The sequence below is a fragment of the Eucalyptus grandis genome, chromosome 4 (assembly GCF_016545825.1).
Source record: "Eucalyptus grandis isolate ANBG69807.140 chromosome 4, ASM1654582v1, whole genome shotgun sequence".
NCBI classification, from domain to species: Eukaryota; Viridiplantae; Streptophyta; class Magnoliopsida; order Myrtales; family Myrtaceae; genus Eucalyptus; species Eucalyptus grandis.
Window position 1 is genome coordinate 10,249,968 of NC_052615.1, and position 23,826 is coordinate 10,273,793.

A 23,826-nucleotide genomic window follows, 5' to 3' on the forward strand; every position below is an offset into this window, starting at 1 on the left:
GCGGTTTGGAAATCATCGTGCTTTCACCATCATCTCAGCGCTTCCTGGACCGAAGAAAACAGAAGAAAGAGAAGAGGATCGTTTTCGCACTTGGAGATTTTTTTCAAATGTGTATTCCTGTGTTTTGTTGTTCTTTGTGAATGTGAAAGTGTATTTCCTTATCTTGTATGTGATAAAGCTAATAATGCCTAGAGGAGGTGAATGATTATTTAAAAGAAATTCTTGACAAATAAGTGTGGAATAAAATAAATTACTAGCAAATACTGGAAGTGAATCAGAATTAGTATCGTGAAACACTAGACTTTTGCAAAAATGTGTAAGTATGCAACGGGTGAGTTAAGGGAAGAGAAAAAAACACACGAAATTTTATAATGATTTGGCTTAGATTAAGCTTACATTCACTCTCCCATGTTAATAGCCTCTTAGTTGGATTTCACTATAGGATCAATAGAAGATTACACTGAGTGGTTGATTTCTCTAACTCACTGAGACACTATGTTTGTGTTTTCTCTCTTGACCACAATTTGCAACTCTCACAGATGAAGACAAGTAATTGAGAATAGATTCAAACTTTGGAATTTCAAATTTACGTTCCCATGCATCTTGACTGAATGACCTCCTTTAAATACACCTTCATGCTTCATGCAACACTAGCCATTGACATTCCAAAGGGAATTCTTCCAAGCTAACCTTGCACATAATTTTTCAAAGTAATTCTATGGCGATTAAAGACAATATCCACTTTATTTTGGTCGTCCATACAATCAAAATCTTGGTTTTCATAAGTGATGCTTTCTCATATGGAATTTATCTTCATGATTGATTTTGTCAATTTATGATTGACTTAATCAATGTATCTGTATATGGTAAGTAAAATCCTTAACCGGAAAACTAGTCGCTATAGAATAGTTTCCAAATAAAGTTCATTCTGGATATGTGTCACAACCATGTTAAGTCTAATTTTGGACTCTTCCTTGTTTTGATTTTGACACGATTTGGTTCTAGACTCATCAAAGTGGGATAAACTAAGTTTTCAATTGTTCCTCAGAAACAACTTATATCCAAACTATTCTTAAGATAGGAAAAAGAGTCAGAAAGTTTTGTTAACTTCAAAATCCAGTAAGAGTTTTCTCAACAATATCTACATGAAGACAGCTGATTTCATCAAAAGAACATTTTCTTCAAGTATGTTACTTTATTTCAGTAATAATTGAAATTTTCAAGAAACAATGATCTTGTTAAGGTATAAATACACTCTAGACCAACAACTCAGATCGAAGGCAGCTAATTTTGAAATTTCTTCCATTTCTCTTTTGTGCAATAAGGAGAAATTTCATTGATAAGGGATTCAAATATAGGAATCTCAGTCCAGAAGGAGTTTTGCGATTGTGCTTTGGGTACCTTGTTCTTTGGTTTCTGGATTATAACAAGCACTTTGTGGTATATTAAGTTTCTCCATCATTTTTTTTTTTTTTTTTTTTTAAAGTATGGTCCTTTTTAGTTTCGTGTTTTCACGGATCGAATTTCGAAATGAAAGATTAACACTCGGAGCTTCCTGAAAGCCATCGGTTACCGTATTGTCTTTTCAGCTTGCTAAGCCAATGCTATATCATTGATTTGAAGATTTTTTTTTTTTTTAAACGAAAAAAAGAAAGAGAGGATAAATAATTTGAAACGGGTACGTGTTTGTGCTAAATCGAACCAAGACAAAATCTAATAGTCAGGCGGTCGAAAAAAAGAAGATTGTTTTCTTATTTTAGCTCAAGTAGATCGTAATTAAACTTTTCGCAACATAATTTTTTCGAAGATAAAACATAAGCAAGTGTCATGAGGGATAAAGAGTTGGGGGGGTGTTTCAGGGCCAATGTCAAAATATGCGTAGAACAAACTCAAAATCAGATTGGGGTCATTGCAGAGATAAGGACACATTCCTCTAATGCCCAGCCACTACAATAAACATAAGACAGATGTGATGAAATTCGCTTACAACGAAAAAATTAATAAAAATTCTTAGAGGCACAACGCATGGAAATGGACAATTGATTACCCTCGATATCTATAAACCTAAGTTCAAGAACTTAGCGTGATTGGAGAGTCACAATACTATTATAATCCTAAGTTTTAGAAATAATGAACTAAATCAAATATAATTTTTTTTTTTTTTTTTTTTTTTTTTGGCAGTTGAAAATAGCAAACTCGATCAAAAGGTCAGAACACTGAAAACAAAGATGCAACATCTACCTATCTAAGCTCGATAGAAAGGTAATTGCACCTCTTACAATCACGTCCAGTCTTTCTTATGATAAAAACTCCGTTTGCTTCAAGAAGAGCGATCTTATCTCGTGTCTCTACGTCAAACTTCATGTAATTACCCGTGAAGAACAGAACAAAAATAACATAAATGAATGGATTGAATTCAATTTAAGTTATTCATCTTGAGAACAGCATTCATAGGTGTACGCGTCAAACTCCATGTAGTTAGCTGTCAAAAACAGTACAAAAATAGCATAAATGAAAGCATTGAACGCAATGTAAGTTATTCACCTTAAAAGCAGCATTCGGAGATGTACTGTCAAGGCCAAAGCTTGGGACAAAGCTGCTTTGTACTGAGGTGATGTTTGACTCAGCATCTCTAATTATTCCTATATAAATTAGGGTCTAATTATTCCTATATAAATTAGGGGTGATTGATTCCAGAATTGGGTTCCATCTTGAAATCTAAAACTAGCAATTTGTGGAACTAGAAAGTGGGAATCAACCTATCTAATCCGTTTCAACGTTGTCCGAAATTGATGATTTCTTCTTCTTCTTTGGTTTTTTCTTTTCGCTACAAGTGGGAGTTTCCTCCTTTTAAAATAAACAAAAACAAATTACTAATTAGGGTTTGCTTTAGAATTAAAAAATAAAATAAAAATTAAGAAATCCTGGCCGGTTTGTCAGTCCAGTTTGATTCCTTACGTTGAATCGGGAATTGGGACTAGTTATTCCCAATTCCAAACTTTTAGAATTGGGAACTAGACAAGTTGGATTTAAACCAATGCACAGCTGTATTAGAAGTGAACTTTTTCATTATTATTATTTTTTTACATGTGTTCTCTTTAGTTTTTGGTGAAGTTGTTACCCATTTTTTTGTTATTCCCTTTAAAGCTCCTATTATTAAGAAAAGAAATCAATTTGTGTATGTAAATATGTATATCTAAGAAACATATAATAATGTCATTTATATATTAAGAAATATTAAGTAAGTAAAATAAAATATTTATCTTATGTGACAAACACTATTTGCGAAAAACCTCCCACGTCATTAATGTACAAAAACCAACTCACAATATGTGTGTGTGTATAAATTTACTACTATAACAAAACAGTAAAGTTCAAATTTGTATATGATATTCTCATGAATACGTGCAACGAGTCAATTATACGTTAAAGGAAATAAAACGTATGTTCTCATATTAAGGGAAAGAGTACCTCCAAATCCAGCTAAAGCGAGACAAGCGTCATCAAGTATAAGATAATGCTATATAATAGATATAGGGAGATAATTAAATGACTAACACTAATTGCAAAACCTCCAACACCATTAATGCATAAAAATCTCCTTATGTTTTATATAATGCGAAGAACGCTGAATTATAGGGAAATCAATGAAGAATAAGACAAAATAAATGGAATGTAACCAACGCTTTAATTGAAATCAAAAGAGAGCTACAAAAACTCGATGGGGCTGCGTGAGACGGGATAATTCAAAGAAAGGCAACTTGTAAAATATGAAGAGTTTTACTAGCATAATAGTCTTTGAAATAATCATTAAAAACTAAACTTTGAAAGTAAAACCGAAATGGAAAGTGCTCGGTTAGGAAGGAAAAGCTTCGGATGAAAGTTTGATACAGTTTTTGCATATCTTGAGCACCTTCTTTTTGGAAGAATTACAAGAAAAAAGTCTTAATTTATTGCGATTGTGACAGTTTAGTACTAATTTTTTTTTATCAATTCAGCTCATCCGACCAATTTTTTTGGTCCACTGTCTAGTTGATGTTGACATGGACAATTTTTAATAGTCATTTTTTTTCAAAATTTTTATTAATTTTTATTTTCCCTTTTCATTATCTTTTCTTTTTTTTTTTTTTCTTCCTTCTTTACTTTTTTTCCCCACGGTGGCCAGTGAGCCGCTCTAGAGTCTTGCCGGCATTGAGGGGCAAAAAGGAAAAGAAGGAAGAAAGGAATAAATAAAAGAATAAATAAAAGAATAAAAAATAAATATTATTAAAAATTATCAATAATAGTGTTGTTCGGATGGCCGGCCATAATACCAATTCGAAAAGCTGATTCGAAGTATTATTATATGGCCAAGTCATGAAACCCATTCAAGATATATATAGTCAATCTCAGGGTCATTTTGTGTTTTTTTAATCAACTATCCATCTACATATTTCCGACCCGTTTGTAATTGCACTTTGCTAACTTCGGATTATCTCCACTAATTAGGGTTGCACAAGGTTTTGTTCGAGGAGGGCAGTTCCTATAATCGACCCGAAATTATATTGAGAGAGTTCTTTTTTAACTTTTTTAAGCATGGTTATGACTCTGAGCGTAATTTTTGCTAGGTGTTTTCAATTGCTGCGATCGTCATCATTGCCAGCGTCGTCCTTACCAATCCCGTGCACCTGGAAGTCAACTATGTACAAGAATTCTTTTAGAAAGGCCAACTTATCACGTCATCTCCAACACAAAAGAAAATGTCATCCATATATACCCCAACTCAAGTTCTCTTTTCTTCGTCATCATACACATCCCCAAGAAATAATTTAAACCGCAGATCAACGTCTGTAATTGGTGTTGAAGCAATGGCTTTATCATTTGCAGGAAAATTCTCTCTTTGCTTGGTGCTAATGTTGGCTTCATGGGTTTTGCACACAGCGTCTCGTACATCAACTGAAGCTTCCATTCGGCAGAAGTATGAGCAATGGATGGCTAAGCATGGACGCATTTATGCAGACAGTGAAAATAAGAGCAAGCGTCTTGATATTTTTGCAGACAATTTGCGGTTCATCGAAGTCTTCAATCATGCGGGAAATCACACTTTCAAGCTTGGCTTGAACGCGTTCTCAGACCGAACCGTCTAGGAATTCCTTCAGATTAGTACTGGACTGTCGTTGCCACCGACTCCCCACCCAAGAACGACGTCGTTCATGCATGCAACATTACCCACATCCGCCATAGCATGGATTCGGTGGCAAAAGCAACCGTAAATGCTATAAAAGATCAAGGTCAATGTAGTAAGAGTTAGAAAACGTTACTTTTTGTACTTCCGTCACCTGCATGCGTACCATTTCCTTTTACACGTGACTCAAATTGAGTAAGATGAAAAGTTTCATATGAGGAAGTAATAGAATTTTCTTACAGGGATATGAAATAGAATAAACTCGAATATTATCCATAATCTTTTAGCCATGAATCATTATTTTTCCTGCTCAAAATGCGTTATGGCACCGTTGACGGATGTCCAGGCTCTTGCTGGGCCTTCTCGGCTGTACCGGTAATAGAATCGAATACCCAAATCAAGACTGGTAAGTTACCAGAGTTGTCGGAGCAACGATTGGTAGATTGTACTATCAAAAACTATGGTTGCGATGGGGGTTGGATGGATAACGCCTTTGACTGCATAATACAAAATGGAGGCATCACTTTTGAGAGTACAATTAGGGGTGAGCGGTTCCAAGTTCCTTACAGGTTCCGTCTAGAACCTAGAACATAACTTGGGTATAGGTTCCTCGTTTTTTGTAACCTGGAACCTGCCTGTTGGAATCTAGAACCTAAACCTATCCTATTACAGGTTCCACGGTCCAATAGGTTATATATACACATTCATTTTTAGTTAAACAAAACGAAAATGAACGCAACAATAATAAATAAGCTTGTCATTCATCAAAGAGAATACAAAACGAACAAAACTATTAATAGGGAAAAAGGAATCCCTGGCAAGGAATTCAACTAGATAAAAGAAGGGTGAGCGATTTCAGGTTTCGTACAGATTCAACCCAGAACTTGGAACCTACCCGTTGGAACATGTTCCTCATTTTTAGCACCTATAACCTACCTTACATACCCTAAAACCTAGAACCTATCTTGTCACAAGTTTTAAGATCTACCAAGGTTCCACCTATATTATTATTTGAACGATTACAATTCATTAAAGTAACTTATATTTAGATACACGAAAAATATGAACATTAATAAAGTAAAAATCTTAGCCATGAAATGGAAACTCATAGTAGTACTTTTGGATTACGCTCATTATTAAACGGCATGGAATATCGCAGGATCGCACAGAGACATTGACCAAGAAAAACATTAAAACTTATTGTAGGTTTTAGGTTACAAGTTCTAGATTCCAAGTTCTTCCAACTAAGAACCTGAAATCTACCCGTTGAAACAAGTTTTTCATTTTTTTGGAATTTAAAACCTACCATACATACCTTGGAATTTGGAACCTATAGGTTCCCACTTGTCCAGTTCTTAGGTTCCAGGTTCTCCCTTGGAACCATGCTCACCCCTAACTACAATGCATCGGATGGAACATGCCACACTCACCTGGTGTCCTTCAACATGGCCAAAATTGTGGGTTATGAGGATGTTCTTGCCAACAATGAGAGAGAGATCTTGGAGGCCATGGCAATGCAATCAGTCTTGGTTGCCCTTGACAACAGCGGGCGAGAATTCCACTCGTACTAGAGCGATGTTTTCAATGGGAACTATGGGATACCAATGTCCCACACTATTGTGGATGCTAGCCTTTTGACCAATGCTGATGTAAACAATTTTTAATGATATTTTATATTTTTGAATTTTATTATTATTATTATTATTATTATTATTATTATTATTATTATTATTATTATTATTATTATTATGGTTCTTTTTCCTTATTGTTTCCCCTTTCTTTTTGTTTTTCTTCCTTCTTTACTTTTCTACTCACAATGGCCGGCCGGCTATAAGGCAAGGACCACGACCCTCGCTAGTGGCCAGTGAGGGCTTCGCAACCCTTGCCTTGTGGCCATTGAGCCACGCCAAAGCCTTGCTGACATTGAGTAAAAAAAAAAAGGAAACGAAGGAAGAAAGGCAAAAAGAAAGGGAAAAGAAAAAGAAAAAAGAAATAAATAAATCGAAAAAAAAATATTATTCAAAATTTATTCACAACAGTGTCAACCGAACGGTCAGCCATAAAATCAATTTTAAAAGCTGATTTGGAGTGTTAGTAATATTACTCACAGTCGTCAAACAAGCAACGTATTGAAATCTTCTCATCAACTTAAACTTGGAGGCATTATACGCACCCCTCATCTTAAATCCGTTGAGCTTATTTTAATCGAAGATTTTGTGACATTGTTCATATTACTTTTCAAACTCAAGTTGATGTATATCAATGCAACTCGGGTTTGATGGGGAACGTTAATAATATTGGGATATTTATATATCTTTTAGAAATATGTAGGATATTTTCTTTGATACCAAGTTAAATATAAATTAGAAAAAAGAATTTGGGAATTTTCTGAATAATTTAATATATTATAATAAAGTACATCAACCTATTTATAAGCTTTATGAGAAACTATCAAAGTGTATATATATCAATCAAGATGTATACAATCAAATGAAATATCTATACAATATTAAGAGATATAAAAAAACTGATAGAAATATTCTAATTATTTCTAACACGGAGTATCACTTGTGGCTAAGTCATGAACCCATTTAAGATCTATTTTTTCAACCTAAGGGTCATTTTCTTCTTCTCCTTTTCTTTTTTTTTTAATCAACTATCCATCTACATATTTCTGACCTGTTTGTGATTATTCTTTGCTAACTATGGATTATGTGACATATGTACTGTGGATTGATTGCTTGTTACTTGCGGAGTTTATACTCACTTTCGGTGGATTGTCATTTTCAGATGAGTAGACATGCCTTTCTTACTTGCGCCCCCACGACCTTCTATGGTGTCCTGATAGATTTCACATGGCACTAGACTGAGCTACACAACCCCGACTTTCCCGATGTCACCTTCATCCAGATCATCAAAATCCTACAATTGATGTTGGCCTCCCATTGGGCTTAGTGTTGATCCGATTCATTGTAGTCTATGCCCGAATCAGCGAACGTCTAATGGGACCACTCCCACTCCCAGACGGTGATAATGATAGAGATAGCATGGTCGAGTAGGACGACTGTTGGAGGACAAGGATAGCATTTCTTTGGAAAGATTAGGTAGTGGGGTTTGGGACATGTAGGCAACCTTGTAAATAGATGGTATCATGGTCAGAGTGGTACAGTTGGTGAAATTTTGGTACAGTCCAAAGTAGGAGCATTTTTGGTTGATCCCCAGTATACCCCACCTAGGTTGCCAAAAGTACATCAATAAGAAGGAAATGAAGTTGCCTGGTTTACCTTTCTGCGTACGCTCTTTGAATTTCATATTTTTTGGTTTAGAAGTGGTCTAAATATGTTTCTACATGCTTAAAAAATGGAAATAATTGAATAAGCACGTTAGGCGTGACTTACTGAGCACGGTTATGATGGTATCATTTTGCTAATTGTTTTCCATTGCTGCGCTCGTCATCATTGCATGCGACGTCCTCACCAATCCTCCGCACCTGGAAGTCAACCATGTAAAAAGATTCTTTTAGAAACGGCAAAAAAGATTCTTTTAGAAAGGGCAACTTATCATTTCATCTCCAACACAAAATGATCTTGTGCCACAACTTAAAGAAAATGTCATCTCTATTACCCCCACTTTATCTTTTCTTCATCGTCATACAAATCCCAGAGAAATAGTTTAAACCGCAGATCACCATCTGTAATTGTTGTTGAAGCAATGGCTTTATCACTTGCGGGAAAATTCTACCTTTGCTTGGTACTAATGTTGGCTTCATGGGCTTTGCTTGCAGCTTTTCGTACATTACATGAAGCTTCCATTGAGCAGAAGCATGAGCAATGGATAACTAAGCATGGACGCATCTATGCAGACAGTGAAGAGAAGGGCAAGCGTCTTGAGATTTTTGCAAACAATGTGCGATTCATCGAAGACTTCAATCGCGCAGGGAATCGCACTTTCAAGCTTGGCTTGAACGCGTTCTCGGACAAAACCGTCGACGAATTCCTTCAGTTTAGTACTGGACTGTTGTTGCCATCGACTCCCCGCCCAAGAACAACGTCGTTCATGCATGCAAACATTACCCACATCCCCCGTTGCATAGATTGGGTGGCCAAAGGAGCCGTAAATGCTATAAAAAATCAAGGTCAATGTGGTAAGAGTGAGAAAACCTTACTTTTTGTGCTTCCATTATATGCATGCGTGCCATTTTTCCATACATGTCACGACTCAAATTGAGTAAGATGAAAAATATCATGTGAGGAAGTAATAGAATCGTATTACAGGGATATGAAATAGAATAAACTCAAATATCATCTCTAATCTATTAGCCAAGAATCATTATTTTTCCTGCTCAAATTGCATTATGGCACCGTTGACGGATGTGCAGGCTCTTGCTGGGCCTTCTCGGCGGTAGCGGCAATAGAATCAATTACCCAGATCAAGACTGGTAAGTTACTGGAACTGTCGGAGCAACAATTGGTAGACTGTATCAAAAACTCGGGCTGCAGTCGTGGTTGGATGGACACCGCCTTTGACTACACGATACAAAATGGAGGCATCACCTCTGAAACTAAATATCCCTACATTGCAACGAACGGAACATGCCATGTTCCCACGGCGTCCTTGAGCGTGGCCAAAATTGTGGGTTATGAGGATGTCCCTGCCAACAATGAGGGAGAGATCTTGAAGGCCGTGGCGATGCAACCGGTCTCGGTCAGCATCGATGGCAGCCGGCGGGAATTCCACTTGTACTCGAGTGGCGTTTTCAACTGGAACTGTGGGACAGAGGTGACCCATGCTGTTGCGATTGTAGGCTATGGAACAGCTAGGGATTGCACCAACTATTGGAAGATCAGGAACTCCTGGGGGGAGACGTGGGGCGAAGCTGGCTACATGAGGATTCAAAGAGATTATGCTCAACCAGAAGGATTATGTGGAATTGCCATGCATGCTTCTTATCCTGTTGTCCAATGAACTTCGATTAGAAATTAACAGTACTGAATTGATGCGTTAATGTCGCGCAAATGCAATGCCTCTTTGATACTCCATAGATTGGGATATATGACGAAGTAATCTATCATGGAGGTTTGTTGAGTAATCTATTATTAAACAATCTAAAAGTTATGCCTATTTTACAGGCCATTGACGTTGAGATCAGAGCAGAGTTTTGACAAGCAGAATCTGACGAAAGTCTGAAAAAGTTCGCGCCATTTTTTAGTAGCATAATCACCACAATAACAAAATGAAATGCGTATACAAAAGGCATATTTCATGCAACTGTAAGTGGTGTAATTAGATGATATAGTCGCGGTCTTTTTTACAAGGTCGACTTTTGGCGAATCTGTTTTGTGTCTACACTTGTGATATGCGAACTGATCGCTTCATCAAATCTGCGCACAATCTGCGGTGCGCAGGAGATAGGTTTAGAGGTAATGTTGACTTGGGACCAACAATCCTTATTCGTTGCAGCTTCTTCCAAACATTTACTTTGTGCAACGTTAGAAAATTCATTTAAATTGATTAACCTATGAAACTTCTATAATATAAAGTAGTCGGAACTAACTGATTAGGATCAATTGGAAACCAAGTATGTGATTCTCAATTCCTACACAACCAGAAATTTAAGTCAAGAACTTGATTCCATGCTCTCTCGGTATCTAATTTGATTTATTTGTTAACTAATTATCCACGCAATCTTTTTAGCAAATTATAAGTCAAGTTTTCATCCGCTAAGCGTCCATGCAATTTTTTTTTCCCGTGTCTATTATGATCCTAAAAATGTAGTCTAACCATTTAAATAGAACAAGCAAACATGACACAAAAGCAATATATAAGAGTCACAAACAATTCATTAGAACAATAACAAAAGATCAATTAAAAGATAGAGTGCACTATCGTAATCTAATATAAGTTGTTCAAAAATATAGCATGAAATTGTTATTAAACTCTAGGACGATAACTCCCACTAGCTAAGTTCAAATTGAGTATAGTTTCTTACTTGAAGGATCAAACTATCTCCGCCTAAACTATGTCTAAAGTAACTACGAAAACCCCTAAACAATAGGTTAAATTAACTAAATAAAACTAAGCTACATTTAGTACTATAACAGAGCATCCTAATCAAGACTTACTTGCTTCTAATCTATCTTCTGATTTTTTAAATCTTTTGAAATTTTTTATTTTTATTTAATTTTTATTAATAAAAAGAAAATCATTTCTATATTCTGGACAATAAAGGACTCGGGCTGGGCTCTTGGGCCCCGTCCGAATGTAGGTCTGATGTGGCTCCACGTGTCTAGGCCGAAGACGCAATTGGGCTTCTTTATCAAACCCACTCTCCTGCAAGCTATGCCCGAGCCAAATACACCCTTGTTAAGCCCATTTTCTGTTAAGACTGCACTAAACCCCAATCTATGCCTTTTTCATGACTACGTCCAGCCCATGCTAAGCCCATCGTCTATCATAACAACACAAATCCCACCTTAATTCCGTGATCTACGGTTATATATATATATTTTTTTTGGTAAAAGTGATCTACGGTTATATTTGTTTCTCAGAGAATGAATAATTTTAATTTTTTTTTCTAAAAATAATCACTTATATTGCTTGATACAATTAATCAAAGAAGAATATTTTCATTGTCGATAATGATTTATATACGAACATTTTTGTGGACGATGAAGATAATTTTAGTTAATTTATTTTGTAAGTGATACAGGCGAACTTTTTAGAAAATTATTTTCCAAATTATTCATTTTTCACTATATAAACGGAGTCCAACGCTCTCTTTTCTTTCTTTTTTGACATCATTTTTTCCTTTTTCTTTTCGAGGACGCCAGCTTTTTTGTTGTAAACCTAAAACTTCTAACGGTACAACATGCTTAAAGCATCATCTATGATCAATATTTCCGGACATTAAAACGCGGCCATCAACGCCGTATATCTCTGGTGACCTGAGAGCCACCGCAGTCCACCGGCCATATGTATCAAATATCGGTGTATATACTCCTCAATCCAAGAACATCATGTGTATGCTTCTCGGTCGATCCAGAGTTCTGGTCGCAATCTGTTGCCAAACTCGAAGAAGAAGGTCCGGGAATGCGTCGTTAATGAAGACCGACACTAGCAACGAGACTTTCGACAAGTTCAACCTCTTCGACGTACTCAGATCTGAAAGCAGAGCCAAGCTGAGGAAATTTGCCGAGGCTGCCTTCGTCAGTAATGTCACCGAGAACAAAGGAAAACAAGAGGGTTAAGCGCGGCTGGGAAAAGTATACGACAGGGATCAGTGACGTTCGACGACATCGGAAAGATGATGAGAAAGTGAGAAAAGCTCTTTGGAAATTTCTCGAACTCCTTTTCCCGAGAATAAATTTTTTGAGAATTCTGTCAACTCTCCCTCGGTTGTGTTCCTCAGATGGTCGGCAACGGGAGGTTCGAGCTGATGATGATCAGAATTGATGAATTCAGACGCAGATTTGTGGTGAAGAAGCTTCTGTAACGTAGAGGATCGACGCTACGTGTTTTTATTCACTCTCTTCTCAGACAAACCCAAAAATTAAAACTTATATCTGGAATCCGTAATCAATTAGAAGAGAGGGAAAAAGCGTGAAAGAAGCTCGATTGGTGGGGATGAGCGTCGATGCTCTAATCCATTACGGCTGAGTCTGTGGTGGCTAACGAGGGAGATTTGACGGCGGATGCTGCAGATCGAAGACGGAAGACGATTGATTGATGGTGATGGAGCCGAAAGGAAAAGCCAATAGCTCCGGCAAATCGACCACCGTGAGAGATTTCTCAGGTCTGTCACCCTCTTCTCGTTCTTTCTAACCATTACCCCATTAACGTAAGAATGCCAGCCATATATGGTACTTTAAAGATCCGCTCCCTCTTTTCGTAAAGGAAAACGACTAGGTTATATCCTTACTTTAGGATTTTGTGTGGTCGTGCTAAATGGCATGATCTTGAGAGGTGTGAGTCAAATCTTATGATGTCAAATATGGTACTTTAAATGGTTAATCGACTTTTAAAGCTTCATAGGTTGCAACTTCTTTAGTCGAATCGAGGTCTTAAAATTCACTACCCCTAAATCATTAAAGCGCTGAAAAAGAAAAGATAGAAACTAACGAAATTCTAATTTTCCAATTAAAGGTCAAACTCTTTTGGATTGACCAATAGCCAACCTAAAATAGTCAACACCGGGTTTATTAAAAAAATGATGCACAATTACTAATGAAATTTAATGCTCCTAGTTTCTACATGCAATTGAGATACTAAGGACATTTAGTTAATTTTTTTTTTGTCAAGAAATGAGATTTGCCACAATCGGGTCTTGAATCTCAATTTGCTAGCTTTGATCATTGTGTAAATTCAACTGTTAACAGCTTCCCCTCTTTGAGAGGATGCTCGAAGAGTTCTTTTCAAAGACTAAATGATATTTGAATTTTGTCAGTGAACCCGGCATGATGAAATGAAATAATGAAAAATGAATTTGAATTGAGAACGTACCTTGGGATATACTTTCCCCGGATCTTGAAATCATTGACATATTTCTCATCGTTCTTCTCTGCCCCCTCTTGGACTATTTTTTCAATCTTTTTTTTTTTTTTGGAATTTAAAAAAAAAATTATTTGAAGAGGGTTCAGGGTTACAAAAACTCACTATGTCAATGAAGAGGGATTTAGATTACAGAAACTTGTCATGTCTATCAAGAGGTCTCTGGACTATAGAAGTTTGTCATATGTGCAAATCATCATTAAATTAATTTTTGAGACGTTACTAGTACATCTAACGGAAGGAGAACATCTTGAGCTACAGATTGGGGGTTTTCTCCTCTATTAAGGCATGTAATCCACAGAGGCAATAGATTGGGGGGGGGGCGGGATGTCAAAGAAAAATTGTTGGCTTTGGAAGTTCAATTCCAAATGCATGAATAGAGGTTCCCCTCTTACTGCATAAGGGAATGAATTTAAATATCGATGAACTCTCACTAGAGTTAACACATTTATTATCCATGATGACTTCAGACACATCCACCCTCTTAGTGAGTTTTAGTCACTACTTCTCTCCAGGTTTCTGCAATGAAAGAAAAAGAGACAACTATAGATTGAAAACGACAACGATATTTCATACATGATGCACACAGATTGGGAAACAAAAAAAATGGAGGTCATGACAAAGGTGGAGGGGATTGTAATCAAAGAACGAGGATGTTCAGCTAAACATTATGTGTATATGCTCACTAATACATCATTCTAGGAATCAGGCCACCAGACGAATGCACACAGAACATAGTGTTTTTCCCAACAAAATCCTATGGGAACTCCTGTTCTCATATGCTTCTTTTCATTCATGCATTAATAGGGAGTCACCTCTAGAGATTGTTTCATTCATACATACTAATCAGAGCAAACTAGTAATGCCTAATTTTGTAGATGAGCTGTTCAATCTAACTTAAAAAATTCTTCAGCATATCCGTACCATCACAAGTCACAACATGGTAGCATATACCGTTACACAAACTCTCCAAGTTAAAATACAAATGGCATATAGCAGAAAGGATCACCACATATTGTTCCACTTCAATCGTTAAACTTTATTTACTAACGATAATATGCTCATTAAGGCTATCCATATCTTAAAAAGAGAGAGAGAGAGAGATTAAATAAAATATTTACTTTTTAGATGCATAGAAGGAATAACAACATATAAAAATATAACCCAATCACGTGGGCAGCACAGCTAATGTGCGTTCTCTCTTCCACCGCAGAGGTTGGGGGTTCGAATAAAGTGTTTTTAAGCAGGGGGTCCTAGTGTTGGGCTAGCCTACCGCGAGATATTGACGCTTGGTCTGAGGTGCACAGTGCACTGTATGAGCTGTGGATTGCCGATTAGCGTAAGTGAAAGGCAGGCCCAGCGGATCCTCGGTTACCAAAAAAAAAAAAAAAACAACATATAAAAATATAAACATTACTTACCTAACTTAAAATTTTCTGCATTCTCAATGTACTCTTCAACATTAATCGGCACACAATCGGCTCTCAACTAACCTTGAGTACAAATCAAAGTTTCCACTTCTTTAGGGATCAAAGTACTTCGAAAGCCATCAAGCACACCACCCGCATGACCCGACGTACTAAAAGTCGACTCTAAAACAACAATAGTTATGAGAATAGACAAAACATGTGGAGCCCTCAAAGATAGGATTTTATATTTTGAGCCATTAGTTTTCCATCACATCAAAAGGTCAAGATTAAGAGTATTTTCATTTTTATCCTCAAGATATCCAACATGCTTGGATTTGTTATCATTGCACAATTGTTGGTTCGAGTGCATAAAGATTTTCTACCAAGCTTGGACATCATACTTCTTTATACCTTCGTTACCACATGCATCAACATTGGAACACTACTATTTGCACTGAAACTTTGGACACCAAAATTTTAATCACTTGAAGTAAGATTGCTTATCAAATTCATACAAATGCTCCAATGTGTCTTTCACCTAATAATGCATCTCATTAACTTTCGATTCATGATGGTAAATTTGTCCATATAATAAATTCACATAATTCAACTTGGCTCTAAGATCCAACACAATCGCAATCAACACTGTCATATTCATTTTATCCAAACTCTCATAATATTTGTCAAATTTTCTCTTTCATTTCATACCCATAGTTTGAGGCTTAGGATCCTAATCATTTGTTGCACCTTTCAAATATTTATATAAAAGAGTTATCCCTTAAAATAATTATTTGAAATAACATATTAACTTCCCAACATCCAATTTGTGGCATCATAGAAAACTTTTAGAAATTTTGAAAAAATAATGGCATTGTTCCAATCATCATCGTTAGGAAGATAATGATTAAGCTTACCTGCAAAAGATGAATCATCTTCTTCCAACCTTTCAAAAGATTTTATGAATTTTATGGCAATGTCTAATATGAGGTAAGTGGAGTTCTATTTAATAGTGACGTCAAAAATATCCGAACCCTTGTAAGTGATCATTTCACTCTCAATGCAAGATTTAAATGTTTTGGCTCTTATGGGAGACTCCTCATATATCTAATCACATTTCAGATACATGCAATAGATTCACGTAAAGTAGTCAAGACATCTCTCACACTTAAGTTTAATATGCCACCACATGTGTAAAACTCTACCATCTAGGATAAACAACATTTCTCTTGAAATTTTTTCTTTCAAATAACTAATTGTAACATCATTTGAATCATCATCATCATCATCATCATCATCATCATCATCATCATTATTATTATTATTCCCCACTCATAGATGCATTTCTCCACCATTTTTCCAATCTTCCTACCCTTGTGACTATGCATCACCACAAAACTAATGATTTTTTTTCTATAACTTCCAATTTTCATCAATAAAATATGCAGTAAGATACATGAAATTCCATGTATTAGTCATGAGTGTGATCCTAAAACTAATATTTCCAAAATAAGTCTTTAAACAAGTTATTTCCCAGAAATATATTTTCATGCAATATTTAGCCACTTGTTGACACCTCAAATTTTAATTAAGTTTATTTTATCTTATTAATTAAGTTTTTATTTTATTTATCTTGTCTTTTTTCGAAATAAAAACAGCAAAGCAAAGCAAAAGAAAAACCAAAAAAATAAAAATAAAAGCAAGAAAAGCAGTCAGCCCCCTTTTCTTTCTTTCCTTTCGCACGACCTGCCCCCCCCCCCTCTCTTCTTCTTCCTCCTATCTTCTTCTTCCTCATCCACCTCTGTGCATCACGCGCGGCGGCCGGCAACGCGCTCAAGGGTAGCCTACGGTAGAGAGGCACAGAGGTAGGCCGCCGAAGGGGAGGGCAACGCACATGCGCCTTCAATGCGCGCCTTTAATGTTGAGGAGAGACATCGGTTTAGCCAGGAGGTTCCGGTCGGCGTGCGAGAGCCGACGGCCGAACCTCTGTCGACTGGCCTGCTCCTCGCCTATAAATAGAGGAGCACCTCCGTCGACGAGAGATCATCGCAAGCTTGGAGATCTTCCCACTAAGAGACTTCGGGGGAGGAATCGACGAGCGAGTGAGAGAGAGCTCGAGTTGTGAGCTCAGCCCATCCTCCACCGAGAGACTTCGGGGAAGGCCGGCGGCGAACAATTTCGAGAAGGTCAGATCCGGCCGGTGGAGGCTCGGATCTGGCCTGAGTGAGAGAAATCAAGGCTGAACGAGGAGAGCCGGAGGAGGGAATGCCAGATCTGTGAAGTCGGAGGCTCTGCGCCACCGCTGCAACCGCGGCTTTGCTGCTGCTGTCCCCCACCTCGACGCCGTGCCGCGACTGACCCGCCAACGCTAGACCAGATCTGGAAACTAAGGAGCTGTTGTCGTTGCCTAGTCTTGCCGTCACCGTCGTTGTTCGCCGTGACCTCCACCATCGCGAACCGCCCTCTTGCCGTCGCCGTCCCCGTTTGAGAGAAGGTAAAAAAAAGGTGTTATTGTTCATTGCAGCCGTTTTCCGTTGACCTAGCCGTCGTTGCCGTCGCCGTTGTCACCTCCGTCGTGGCCGCTGTAGTCGCCGCCGCCGTTGTCACCTTCGTCGTCGTCGCCGTCGCCGCCAAGCACCTCGGTTCCCCCTCTTCGGCGCCGCGGATTCGCAAACCCTAGGGTTTACGATTTCCGGGTCGTCGAATCGGATCCGGGTCTCGGAACCGGGTAGGGTTTTGCGAGATTCCGGGGTGGCGGGAGTCGGGTCGCGATTCGGGTCGGATCGGGTAGGGTTCGCGGGGAGCTGGGTCGTGGAGGGGGTCATCAGGCCGGGTCATCGGGCCGGGCCGGGCTGGGCGTCCCCAAACGCCCGGCCACGGCGTCGTTTTAATAAAAAGAAAAAGAAAAAAAGAAAAGATAAAAAAATCCGAGTACCGTCCGCGGGCGGGTCGCCGGCTGGGTCGAACCCAACCCACGGATCCGACCCGAGTCGGTTTTATTTTGTTATTTTAATATAAAATTATTCTAATAAATAAAAAATAAATATTTTATTTTTTTAAAAAATCAAAAAGTGTTTTATTTTCAAAAAAATATTAAAAAATGTTTTAATTTCCAAAAAATCGAAAAATATTTTAAAATGTCGAAAAATGTTTTATTTTCTAAAAAATCAAGAAAAATAAAAAATAATTTATTTTCCAAAAATATTTTGAAAAATATAAAAAATATTTTATTTTCAAAAAAATGCCAAAAATCCAAAAAATGCCAAAAATTCATGAAAAAGCCAAAAAAATTAAGAAAAAGCTAAAAAGACTTGTATTTTTCCAAAAAAAAAAATCAAAAAAAAATCCATTTTATGTCAAAAAATGAGAAAAAGACTCAAAAATGTTTTTCCTCCCAAAATGCATGGAAAATCCCTCAAACATCGAAATAACCTCGGGGTTTAAACAAGATTAGGTACCGAAAGGGCATTAGTGATTAACTAGTGTAATCAAGTCCCCGATCCTAATTTCTCTGGTTGTGCAGAAGTGAGTATTTCTCCCGATACTTCACTTGGGTTTCTAATCAACCCACTCCAAATCAATTAGTGACGACTCCAATTTAAAAATTGATTTACAGGTTAAAAACTTGAACCATTAAGTCGTGAATTGGTGGACTTGGGAGAGTCCGGGCTTAACTAATTTTAGCCGAGCCATTAGCCTCCTTAGGTGCTCGTACCTGATTGCGGGTGCCCGAAAAAAAAGAGGTCGCGACAGCTTGGCGACTCCGCTGGGGAATTTGAAGACTTAGGCCGTTTTTATCTTTGTTTAAATGCTTTGCTGACTTGGATTTTTTTTTTCTTTTGTGTAGGGTAATAGCTTAAAGTTTTTTTTATCCTGTGAAAATAAAATGTTTTGTGATTATAAACTGCTGTGCATCCTTAAATGTTTTAGCACTACACATGGCACACACAACCCGGCCGCCGGACCTGGGCCGCCATAGGATTTCTAGGATGGTGTTAAGAAAGATACGACCTCGAACGCGAGACTGCGATGTAGAGGTTGCCTTTCTTTTCCCCGAATTTCTTAGCTGAGGTTAGGAGGGTATGTTGCTAACGCGAGACTGCGACGGACGGATATCTTTTTAATCTCACCAATCCTTCTCAGTTAGAAATCGAGCCGCACGTCCCATGCGCATGTCTTTGTGGTTGCCATTTTTTTTAAAAGCAAAGTGATTTATCTACTATTACTCAGTCTTTTTATTTGGCCCATGGCAATTTAGGATAAGCTTTTCAAGTCTCAGTTTATATGCGATGGGGAAAGACGATATCCAGTTCATTCCTGCTCCTAAGGCGGAACTCTTCAGATGGTGGGGTCAATTGGATCAGCTTGCCCAAGAGTGCGTGAAAGCCAAAATCGGTCATCTCCTATTGTTGATTCAAATCACTGTTCGTCCCGAACTCATACAAGCCATGGCACATTTCTGGTGCTTGAAAACGACTACTTTTATGTTTGGTGGGTTTGAGCTAACCCCAACTCTAGAAGAATACAGCATCATCACTGGAATGCCTCTCGAGAAAAAGCTTGTTAGGCCATCGACAGGCTTCCTCCCGTGGCAAGGGTTAGCGCGACTTTTAGGAACTGAAATCCATGTCATGAGGCAAATTCTTGAAGGCAACCATAATACCTGCCCACTAGAATTCATGAATGCCTGTTTTCAAAATCAGCCTATGACAAAAAAAAGCGAGATTTTCCTCTTGGGTTTTTTTGGGTTCATCATTTTCCCCCATCAAAGAAATGTCATAAGTCCTAAGATGGCATGGATAGTTGATCAAATCTTGAGGGGGCAAAATTATGTCAATATGATTTTAACTGAAACATTCTTGTCCTTTAATCGTTTTAAAGACAACACGGAGAAAATCATGCGAGCTTCTCCTGAAATTTTACAAGTCTGGTTCTTTTCTCACCTAAGCGAATTCCAAGGCTTCATGCGATCATCTCGAATGAATGACTTCGAAAATCCATTACAAAAATTTATGGTTTTAGGACCATACATTCCCAATCAAAACTGTTTAAATTGGATAAATTTCCCAAGAGACCCGGCTCCTGAGGCATTCCAATGGTGTGCTAGTTGGTTCTATGAAAAGAGAGCTCGCTTTGCTTTCAAGCATCGCCATCCAATTTCGCTGCTCGGCCTCACCGGTGCTTTTTCCTATTTCCCACAACGGGTGGCACGACAGTATGAAGCCCTTCAGGAGATCCCGCCATCTTTCAAGAAGAGGACCCCTCCACTTCTCTTCACTCATCAAAATTTTGAATACATGGTTGACATTTATGAAGAAGCATGGAACAAGTGCCATCGTAAAAGGATCGTGGTACCGAAGGGCTTGAGGGAGAAGAAAAGCCCACCACGCCTCCATGTTCTACATCCACAACCATCGTATCCCGACAAAATGGAAGCCATCAGTCCCTCACTCAATCAGAGAGAGCAGCCCGCACGAGCAAGCAGAGCTCATGGAGAGGGATTTGGGAATGGACTGGATGCATACCTCAGAGCCAGTTCAAGGAAGCAGGCGTCCTCGTAAGAACAAAGCTCCTCGTCGCATATAAACTGGCAATCATGTGCCCCTTAGTTAATAGTGTGAAAGTTTCGTCCCATTGTTTAGGGACTTTTGTTTAATATCTAGTATTTCATTATGTTATTTCAATTTCAAGTTTTAAATGTTAAGAGTTGGCAGTCTACAAATCCTCTTTTGATAAATAAAAAAGCAGTTAGACCATTGCCATGGGTCAATCTTTGTTTACTTCCGTGCTCATTCATTGTTTTCACAACGAGTAGGTAATTATGAATCGCCGACCATCAATAGCTCGCGAATGGCCTCATGCATTAGGGCCCAATCAGAATGATGTACAAAATCGCCTCATTAACATTGAAGACGACGTAGGACAGATGTCCATTGTCCTTCAACAACTCTCAAGACAAATGAAATCCACTCAAGCTAAGCCCAACTCTGTAGTTGCCGTCATGACACCTGCAAATTTGCCAGAAAATAGCCAGTACCATAGACACTTTGAAAAGATCATGAAAAAGTTAAGCCAGTTGCAGGAGCAGAATCCCATGGACCTGTCTAATTACGCCGGCATTGAGATCCCTGAAAAACTCAAAGCACCTGAATGCGAAAGGTATGCTGATACCTTCAGCCCAGAGACCTACTTGCAGGCCTACTTGGTCCGAAGGATGATTCAATCGTACCAATCGAGCTTAACTGGCCCTGCCTTGTGATGGTACATTATCAGGAAGATTAGTCCCCTTAAAACCTGGAGGGAACTAATTCATGTTTTTCACCAAGAGTATAATCTTGACATCACCCTACCCTACGAAGAGCCGATGATCGCGGAGCACGAGGAATCGTTAGTCGCTGAGATAGGAGAAGAGCATGTCAATGAAGCCTTGCATGATAAATGGACAGCTGAACAACACCCTGTTACTGGAAAATTTCTCACTAGGAAAGGCAAGGAGCCTTTGTACGAGATCAAAGACACAGAGCCTGTTCAAGACCGGGGCACGACTGGACAACTCCCCAAGCTTACTCCAAGAGCTAGGGTCCAAAGAATACCAACCCCTATCAACCTGGAAAGCGAATCAAACAGTGAAACTCTAATGTCTCTCACTTCCCTTGACAGAATCAAGCTAGCAAAACGAAGGGCCTTACTCAAAAGGTTTGAACCAGAAGCCAAGAAAAGAAAGCCTAAGCAGATCAATGCAGCATCTGCCGACGAGCCACCGCACCAAAGCTTCGAACATTCCCAAGAATACAACTTTAAAGGCTACCATCCCCTAGAGGACAACCCTGAAGACTTCCCGGCTCCAGAATACAATCCCAAGGACTTCCAGCGTTATTTCGACAATGAAACTGACGATTCATCGTATAACTATTTCCTACTCTCATCCGGGGATGAAGGCCCGTCAGAAGAAGAAGCATACGTCTTTATCCGTTACGATCCTAACGAAGTACTAAGCTCATCCTCTAACCATGAGGATAGCTTCAATACTTTATCCTCGTTCGGAAATTTTGACCCAGAAGAAAGCAATGGGATAATTTCGGTAGAATCCAACTCCCCTGAAACAGAAAAATTCACCACCACCACAGATATGCAGTGGGAAAACCAGTGGCCTAACCAAGATACATCAAGCCCGTCTTGCCCTCGTAGGATCATGAGCCCCATAGAAATGTGGATACCCAATCTCCGCAAGTATAACGGCACAGCTTGTCCCATGGCCCACTTGCAGTATCTCCATGCGGAAATGAGTCGGTACTATGGCCCGATGTCGTTCACAACTCAGGCATTCCAAGAAACTCTTACGGGGTCTGCACTGCAATGGTTTATCACAGCAAACATTTATCTTCTAAAGGATTGGAATGAGCTGACTTCCACATTCTTGCATCGGTACCAAAGCCGGATCGGGCCGAACGCCTTGTGAGAGCTTGGCTCACTTCACAAGAAAACCAATGGAAGATTTTCGAGCATACGCGGGAGGTGGAGGGCTTTCATGATGCAAACCCACCCTCAACTGGCTGAAGAGGAGTTAATGAAGCAGTTCATAGAAGTTTTGTCTTGCAAGTATCGCTGTTGGCTGCATGGGTTACACTTCCGTAACTTCAACGAGGTAGTCATCGCATGCGAATACTTCGAGTCTACTGAAGGCGAGGAATTCAAAGACGCTTAGCTTCAAGACCAGCACTATCAAAGCACTCCTTTACACATGAGTTTTCATGGGTTTTACTTGTTTTTATAATTTCATGTTTCTTATCTTATCTAGTGTGCTACGGTTGTATTTTCCATCCCAAGTACTCTATTGTACAGTTATAATATTTTGTTTTAAAAGCATGAGGCGGTACTCCAAACCAGCCCGGTGATGCTATCCAACCATGAAAAAATATATCCAAGGAGAATACTGAGGGCTGGGCTTCCTCATGCTTTTTTCTCCCCTGAATACATATTTTGAAAACAGAAAACACTTCATCACGAAAATCTTTCAAAAAAGATGATAAATTTAATTATGTTTGTCTTTTTGACTCACTCACTTCATGTCTCAGAAGATCATTCCCGTCCCCTTTAACTTAGTGTGACAAGGGGCATTTGAAGCAAGCACATCAGGTGAACCCACCAAATTCAAAGACACCCTTCCAAGAAAGCGAGGGCAAACAAAAAGGATCATCACGCTTCAAAATGGTAAGTCCTGTTCCCTGAACATAATGTCGAAAATGACATCCTCTCTCTTCCATCTACAGGAGACGAAGGATGGGATGTAATAGGCACATGCATATTATCAAACTTGAAGCATGCATAGCCTAATAACTTGAGGCAGGATGTCGTGAGTTCATTGACAGGACTTCCAGCCTCAATGTGCCAAGAAGCACAAAGAAGGAATTGCTTCTCTTCCTTTAAAGTGATTACTGTCAACAGGGAAGAAATCCAGATAGTTGAAGCGGTCTCTAGCCCCTATTCAAAATGAAGACCTAGAAACCCGACTTCCTATTCAGACGCATGCTCTCGCAAGAAGTAATTGCCATCAGAGAATTGGAGGTTTTGATTGTCCATTCCATAGAAGCTTGAGGTACATGACCTTTGCCCAATGATGCTATAGTCAAAGACAGAAGAAAAATTCCAAAGAAGGAAGGCGTTGAAGATGAATCAACGACCAACAATCACGCATACATGGCCATGAGT

The 23,826-nt window shown here is 38.7% G+C and overlaps 1 protein-coding gene across 1 annotated transcript; it reads left to right on the top strand.

The window, feature by feature from the left end:
• The first annotated feature begins 8,751 nt into the window (after positions 1-8,751).
• On the top strand, positions 8,752-10,230 carry LOC104442618 (ervatamin-B). Its single transcript, XM_010056022.2, has 2 exons — positions 8,752-9,308; positions 9,543-10,230. Exons 1-2 carry the CDS (start codon positions 8,876-8,878, stop codon positions 10,127-10,129), a joined length of 1,020 nt encoding a protein of 339 aa, XP_010054324.2. The 5' UTR covers positions 8,752-8,875; the 3' UTR covers positions 10,130-10,230.
• The last annotated feature ends 13,596 nt before the right edge of the window (positions 10,231-23,826 follow it).